Source organism: Lactuca serriola, chromosome 8, assembly GCF_051521515.1.
Source record: "Lactuca serriola cultivar US96UC23 chromosome 8, Lser_US96UC23_V15, whole genome shotgun sequence".
In the NCBI taxonomy this organism is placed as follows: Eukaryota; Viridiplantae; Streptophyta; class Magnoliopsida; order Asterales; family Asteraceae; genus Lactuca; species Lactuca serriola.
The window spans coordinates 79552679-79560548 of record NC_136415.1 but is presented as its reverse complement, the minus strand read 5'-3'; the positions used below and the strand labels follow the sequence as shown (position 1 = coordinate 79560548).

At 34.3% G+C, this 7870-nt stretch overlaps 1 protein-coding gene across 1 annotated transcript; it reads right to left on the bottom strand.

The window, feature by feature from the left end:
- Positions 1-333: 333 nt before the first annotated feature.
- On the bottom strand, positions 334-2371 carry LOC145069156 (pectate lyase-like). The gene is made up of 4 exons (XM_079016117.1): positions 2108-2371; positions 1388-2033; positions 827-1069; positions 334-736 (listed from the first exon to the last, which is right to left on the bottom strand). The coding sequence occupies exons 1-4, from the start codon at positions 2353-2355 to the stop codon at positions 512-514; spliced, it is 1362 nt and encodes a 453-aa protein (XP_078872243.1). The 5' UTR covers positions 2356-2371; the 3' UTR covers positions 334-511.
- Between the last annotated feature and the right edge of the window lie 5499 nt (positions 2372-7870).

The window sequence follows — 7870 nt, the reverse complement described above, 5'->3', positions numbered from 1 at the left end:
AAGTGTTATCAATATCGATTGGAATTAATGTCTATATTGATGTGGCCTAAATACTTTAATGATCTGGCAATAAAACAAAAATGAAAAAAAAAAATAAGAAAACGACATTTGGAAATAGAATTACTCTAAAATGCTAAGAAAAATGTCATGTGTCCAAATCAAGGAGAAGATGACATATGGAAAAAAGATTGTTATTTATTAGTTTAGAGATATCTAATTGTAAAAATATTTATCACAGAAGTACGTTTACGCTTTAGCCAGCCTAATTAAGGTCACCAAGACTTGCCCAAAATAAAATATCAATATCAAATGACACACACAAAAAAAGCATGGATCTATAGAATTTACATTTCTATTCAATATTGTAACATTTTGATCCTCCAAAACTACAAATAAGAATTTAAACAATAAAACTTTGGAAAGAATAATTTACATTTTTTTGGGAAGAAAACATAAGCTATTTGTAGATGTATGAAACTATGAATTCTTACCAAACGTCTATTTGTCTGTGTTAGCATGGTCTACCGGCCGTACACTTGAGCATCCCTGCATAACGGGTGAGCCTACCCACGCATGACCCGTCCTTTGCTTGAACCATAAAGTTTTTCAGTTTATGTGCTACTTCTGAATGGTCGCCTGATGGTACAAAAAAGGCTCCGTTAAGGAAAAGGTCATTCACTGTTCGCCACTTCCAATGTTTCCACACTTTTTGAGGAAAGTGATCCCGATGTGTAACCTGAAAAATAATGAAAAATCAGATTAATTACTAGAAAAAGGTGAAAAACTATAATAAAAACAAATATATATACAAGGAAATGTATAGTACCTCCTTTGCATGGACATTATCGGATGCCCTAAATCTGTTGCCTTGACTAACAATAGTAGGGTTCATGCTTCCACCTATAGCGTACATTTCCCATTTGTTGTAATCGTTGTTTACAACGTGAAAGAATCCCCAACGACATCTAGGCATCCTTTGAACCAATCCTTTACCAAATCTGTTGAATGCGACTGTGACTTGCATAATCTCGTCTCCAGTAAAATTATCGTCCGCCCCCAACAACATCACCTATATATGTTTTGTATGATACATTATATATACATGAGTACATGCCACAAGCCTTGTTCTTTTTTTTCTTTCTCCTTAAGTGTTGTCGAGATCATGATGTTTTAAAAAATATTCAATAAAATAACAACACATATGGGAAATCACATGGAAAATTTGTAAGAGTTTGGAACTAAATGGAGAAAGCTTCATTTCCATCACTTTCTCTATTATTTTGTTATTTATGCATTAATTAAAGTAAAATCACTCATATATCGCTTATCGGATTAAGTGTTGTCCCCATTAAGTCCATTAAATTAAAAAGAAGAGAAAGTATGTTACGTCGTTGTGATAGTTGAATTTGCAGTTGGAGATGGTTAAAGCGGTGCTAGCCATGATGGCGTCTATTAGACCGTCGGCGCAGTGATCGAGTGAGACATGATCGATCCACACTTTGCTAGCACCAAAAATGGAGATACCATCGCCATCACTAACCGTTCTTAATCCGAAGTGAGCTAAGGAATCCCTAATATACCCACCATTCTTAGACACAATATGGTGGATTCGGATCCCATGAATGATGACATTATGAACAAATTGAATGGTGAGCCCCGCGCCATAAGCAATGTGGACAATAACCCCTCTACCATCGATTGTCTTGTCGTGGTTTATCATTAGTTCTTCTTTAAGGGTAATAACCATAGGTCTTTCAAAGATAATCCAAAGCGGTTTATCTTGGATGACTCCATACCGAAGGGTTCCTTTCTTTGGAGTCAAAACATCATGATCGGAGGAATCTGTCACCACATAGTAGCGGCCACCCATGCCACCTGTGGTATGCTCTCCAAATCCACGCACACATTTTGCTAAATCCTGCCGGTTGTTCGCCCAATTCTTATTGCACCTCCAACATCTGTCTATCGGGTTTGTAGCCATACATTTCTTGCCCTTTAGGTTCCTTCTTGTAGAATTTGTTCCTTCTAAAGACCTACACATTCAAGATTCAACACATGAGTTAAAACTATACAAGGATCTCGATTGTTAGACACCATGACTACTCACTCGTGGACTAGTTTGTTGAAATTGTGGACCACCGATTCAGGGTCGGGATTATATGCATTTATGGCGGTCTTGGTTGCGTTTTGAACCTGCTCTTTAATGAAGCTGTCTAAATGTCCAATACCTATATTTTTCTTCATTGTCCCCGCTACAACGGTCGGGACAATGAGGACAAAAGCCAAGAAGAAGAAAGGCATAGAGTTGCATAAGGGAACCACTGGGGAAACCGAACCACAGTGATTCGCCTTCATGGCATCTTGTAAAATGTTGATCGGTCAAACTGAATATTCATTTATATGCGATGAGTATACGGACTACCATAAAATATGTCTTGAGAGATGAATATATGCCAAGAGAAAATGTAGGGTCAAACTGCGTTACTAAAATTAGGAAGATAGGCTCTTTCTGTTTCTCTTTAAAGCCAACTAAATTCGTTGATGTCGAATTAATTAGTGGTGGGTAAAGTATGTGTAAAAAATCAGAACACATCCTCAAATAAAAGATAACCATGCAATGATATCATTTATAAACATCCACGTCTGTAAATATAGAAAAAGCTCAGCTCGACTTTAAGCAAAAAAAAAAAAAAAAAAAAAAAAAAAAAAAAAAAAAAAGAATAAAGAAAACTCAAACTAAAAGCCGTTTGTTATTACTTATTACTACGTCATTTATGTTATATTGTTTGTAGCTATCTATCTAGCTAATATCAAGAGAGTCGTGATTTAAGTTATCGGGAAAACATATTTAGCTACCAAGATGACCAAAATCTTGGAAAAAAAACCCCTACTCAAACCATTTCTTAATTGTGGCTAAAACCAAAATAGGTATGGTTTGGGTGCGGTTACAGGCCAAAATTTGGATGGAATTGGCTCATGTTTTTTAGAAGAGGTACACAACACAAAATGGTTTTATGAGAAGAGGACGAAGAAAATTGGAACCGGTTTGAATTGAACTATCGGTTTGGAACCGACTTTTATAAAAAAAATTAAGAATCAGCTTTTTTTTTTTTTTTAAATCGAACCGAGCCGGTTATAAAACGGAAAAATTCAATTTTTAACAAAATTACACTTTTAAAAACGCGAAAAAACTAAACCAACACCGAATCTTATAGAAACCTTTTTTTTAACTAGAACCAATTAAGACCGATGTTAGATGTTTGTGCACCTTGTCCCGAGGTTGGGCAATGACTCCACACAAGGCCATCTACAATGGGCATTCAATGGAGAGTTTAATGGGTATGTGTCAGTTGAATGAATATACAAAGCATTGTGGAGTGGGTTGATTGAATGCGGGGTTTAATCCCGTGGTATGACTTTTTTTTTCTCAATTTATTATAAAAATTTAGTTTTTCTTTCTTTTTTTTCTCAATTTATATAGAAAGTAATATTTAATATTTTTATGAGAAGATGACGAAGAAAATTGTAACCGGTTTGAATTGAACTATTGGTTTGGAACCGACATTAATAAAAAAAAATTAAGAATCGTTTTTAATCCCGTGGTATGACTTTTTTTTCTCAATTTATTATAAAAACTTATTTTTTCTTTCGTTTTTTTTTCTTTCTCAATATATATATATATATATATATATATATATATATATATATATATATATATATATATATATATATATATATCAGTGTTGCAAAAATCGATCTAGGCGGCCGATTAATCAGCGTCTAGACGCTAGGCGGACACCAACGCCAACCGCCTACGAATAGGGGTTAGAGGGTTGGCTAGTCGCTCATGGTCAATATCGGTCAAAGTCGGTCCAATTCGGTCCAAATCAGACTAAGTCGGACCAACTCGGACATCAAATTGGACTAAATCGGTCTAGCTAATTCCAAGGGTCCCGCCAGCTCAAATGAGCCGTCTTGCCAAAAACATTGTTGGGCTTGGTTTTACAAGAGATACAAGCTCCTTTTATAGAGCAAGTTTGCCTTTAAAGAATGCTCCCACCAGCGATGTGGGATGAACTTTTAATTATTTTATATCTCTTCTTCGCATATCTTTCTTCCCTAGCCTTCCCTCTCGATCTACAACCTGCTGTCTTCAATTGTTTGTTGTATTTTCAATTAATTTTTCATTGATTCAGTGTTTCAATAAATTTTCACAGCTTCAGTTAATCCCGATAACTCCCAAATTTTCACAGCTTCTTTGCATCTCTTTTTCCCCACTATGTGTATATGTAAGTAACAGGCGATCGAGGACACCTCCATAGCAACCACCTTTGCAACAAACCATATCAACAACTCCTGTCTTCGTCTTCAACTCTCATTTGCTGTTGTCTTTGTCTTCAATTCTCATACCTGCAACAAACCACCGAGAACACCTCCATAGCAACCACCTCTGATGCTTTCGTGTTATTTCCAGCTCCAAACTATCTCCTTATACCCCTCAGTAGGTGAATACACGAACGAGTTTGATTCCAAAGGGTACCCACAGATTCCTAAATGATTTTGAATCCAAATTATGTTTGTGACATTTAACGGCTCATTTGGATCAAAAGAATGCAAGTATTGGATCTTTATTTGATTGCACAAATGGATAAATGTGATCGACTGATCGATATGGATTATGTAGTCCTTATGGTGTTTGTGACATTGGTGAGAATCAAGCTAGCATGCTAAATGTTTGACAAAATTCTTAAGAGAAGAAATATCCAAATTGAAAAGAAAAATAAATTATGTATTACATATTTATTATTTGTTAACTTGTTTACTTTTATTCTTAGTATTAAAGTTATATTTATTAAATTTTAATAATATTTTTAATAATTAATGGTCCCCGATTAATCCCCCCAATTAATCTCCACCTAGCCAATTAATCGTTTGATCCCAGTCCACCGCCGAGCTACCGTCGAACGATTTCTACAACCTATATATATATATATATATATATATATATATATATATATATATATATATATATATATATATATATATATATATATTATACTTTATTTTATTTTATATTCAATAATTTAATTTATTAAGTTACTTCATATTTTTTATTCTGAACAATAAAAAAATATATAAATCTTAAAAACATTTAAAAAAGATAACATCTTATTTATTATAATACAACATAGTGATATTACATATTAATAAAACGTTTTCAAATATGCTCAATTAAATCATGTCAAAGAGCATGATGTACCGCATTATCACGTAGTTCATATTTTTTTTGAATTTGATATTGAACTTCTTCGACAGGTCCTCGATTCACACGTATAGGAGGATCAACATCATCTGACCAATTACTAATTGCATTTCCTTCATTTTCTACAATCATATTATGTAATATAATGCATGTATACATTATATCCTTTATGTTTTTAAGTTGCCAAGATCTTGCTGGACCCCATACAATTGCCCAACGAGATTGAAGAACACCAAATGCTCTCTCCACATCCTTTCTTGCAGCCTATGTCTTCATCAAATACAAAATCTTTCATTAACCTGGATAATGATGAAGTTACAACTCGTCCAATTGGTAGGAATGCAGCAAAAAAAGCAGCAAAAGGGAAAGCTACCAATTCCACTTCGTCATCTGGTAATAGGCTTGATGAAATACTTGAAAAACATATAAAGAAAATAAAAAGACTTTTGAATGCTACCAAAACTCTTTAGATATGAATAATGCATTGAAAGAAAGAAAGATGAAAATTAAAGAAGAAAAAGTAAAGAATGATGAAATTTCAATCATTTTCATGGATCCCAGTACCATGTCGGAAAATGAACGTGAAATTTGGAGAAACCGTTGTGACAAGATTAAAATAAAATACAATATGAAGTAAATTTTGTATTTTAGATATTGTACTTTTTATTTAGTATATTATTTGTAACTTTTAATTTCTAAATTGTAATCTTTAATTACTATTTAGTAATTGTAACTTTGAATTTCTAATTAATGTAATATTCTAGTTTTATTTATTAATATTATTTATAAAAAAATTAAAATGATGATGTAAAAATCCATTGAACTCTTAAGAGTTTAATGGAGTGTAGAGTTTATTAGGTTAAATGGTATAGTTAGTGGAATGCTAATGTGACAATCCATTGAACTTTTAAGAGTTCAATGCATTGGAGATGACCTAAGTTTGGCTCAAAAGTAACTTTTTTTAGTAGTACTTAATTTTAATGGGTAGGCTCTACGTGCATTCCATACAATCAATATTATGTTATTCTTGATATATATTCAAAATGCTTGAATTTATTAAAAGAAAAAACTGTAATAAGGCTGAGGGGAGTGGTGTCGGCCCAACCGAGCTTCATCACACCCTTCTCCACCTCTACCTCATTTTACCGAACATAATGTTAAACACAGGGAATGGAAGAAAGAAGAAGAGAGGAGGAAAAGATGTATGGGTGAGAAAGAAGATAGCTTGGCAGAAACATATCGAGTTAAGCCATCGAACTCGACATACCTAGTTTGTGGCACGGTGTGTGACGAGTTGAGGTGGAGATGTGTCGAGCTCCTACCGGCCCACACCCACTCCCTATGACCTGAGGAGCAGTGGCGGACGCAGACTGTTTTAGTAGGGGTGTCCCTTGTACTTCAAGCGGATGCACCTAATAGAAAAAAAAATACAGTATATACCAGAAATTGAGTAGTGGCCTGGGACCCCAAATACCCCCACTAAGGTCCGTCACTGCTAAGGAGCTAGAGATCTAAGAAAATAGATACATAAGGTGAGCAACAGATTTTGGAGCCACAAGGTTAATTTATATGTACTTAAGTTTATTCTTTTTATGCACTATTAAGTTTCTAAGAAAAAATTACTATGCTATCAAATACAGGGCCGGTCCAAATGTATATGGGGCCCGGGGCGAAAAGCAAAAAAAGACCCCTTAAAGACGAATATAATAAAAATTCAAAATAAAATTTTCATTTATTTTTCACTATAAGCGTGTTCGATTAGAATTAACAAACATATCAAATTATTTATCTTTTGAGCTAGTTTGATTTTGAACCAACTTTAAACCCTAAAAATCATTTAGGTAATAATTTTTTATATATATCATTACACAGCCCATAAATTTTGGGCCCCTGGGTGACGTGGGCCCTGGGCGGTCGCCCGGGTTGCCCACCGTCTGGACCGGTCCTGATCAAATAGTAGGTTTTATTTAATAGAATAATAATAATAATTAGGTAAAGATAATTAAATCCTTCTCTACTTCCAAATCAACGTAAATCATGAACACTAAGCAAAGGTGTCGCAACCATCAAAAACCAATATTTACATGTGCGTCAATTTGGTGCACAAGAAACCATTTTTGGTTTAAATTTACCTTCTTTCCATCAAAAAATATAAACCTCTTACCTCCCCAACTCTTCTCGCCTAAAAGTCCTTATCTCCATATATTTATGGGGTTTATATAAAACCAATTATCATTGTTACTTGAAAATTACCGATCCACAAAATAACAATGTAAGAGGATTTCATAAAAAACCAAAATACAAACAAGAAGAAACAAAAAAAGATTGCCCAAAATGAGTCCACTTACCCGTGTTGCTGTTCTTCCGATCATCATGTGCTTTTCGATTATTATCCCATTTATCCAGGCAGGAAAAGATCAAAATCCAATGCGCATTGGAGAACTTGACGATTTTTTGAAAGAGCGGGCAAACAAAGCTGTGATCGAGGCCATGAGATCCTATGAGCCAGATCCTGAGGAAGTTACAAAAACGTTCGCCATAGAAGTTACCCAGTGGGTAAAACTGTCTTTTTTATTTCGCACAGTTGCTTTGCGTATAATCTGATAC

Coding starts and splice junctions, on each gene's coding strand:
- LOC145069156 (XM_079016117.1), bottom strand. CDS start 2,355: ATGAAGGCGAATCACTGTGGTTCGGTTTCCCCAGTGGTTCCCTTATGC. Junction 1,070..1,387: donor AATTCAACTATCACAACGAC/GTAACATACTTT, acceptor AAACATATATAG/GTGATGTTGTTGGGGGCGGA. Junction 737..826: donor ATAATGTCCATGCAAAGGAG/GTACTATACATT, acceptor ATTATTTTTCAG/GTTACACATCGGGATCACTT.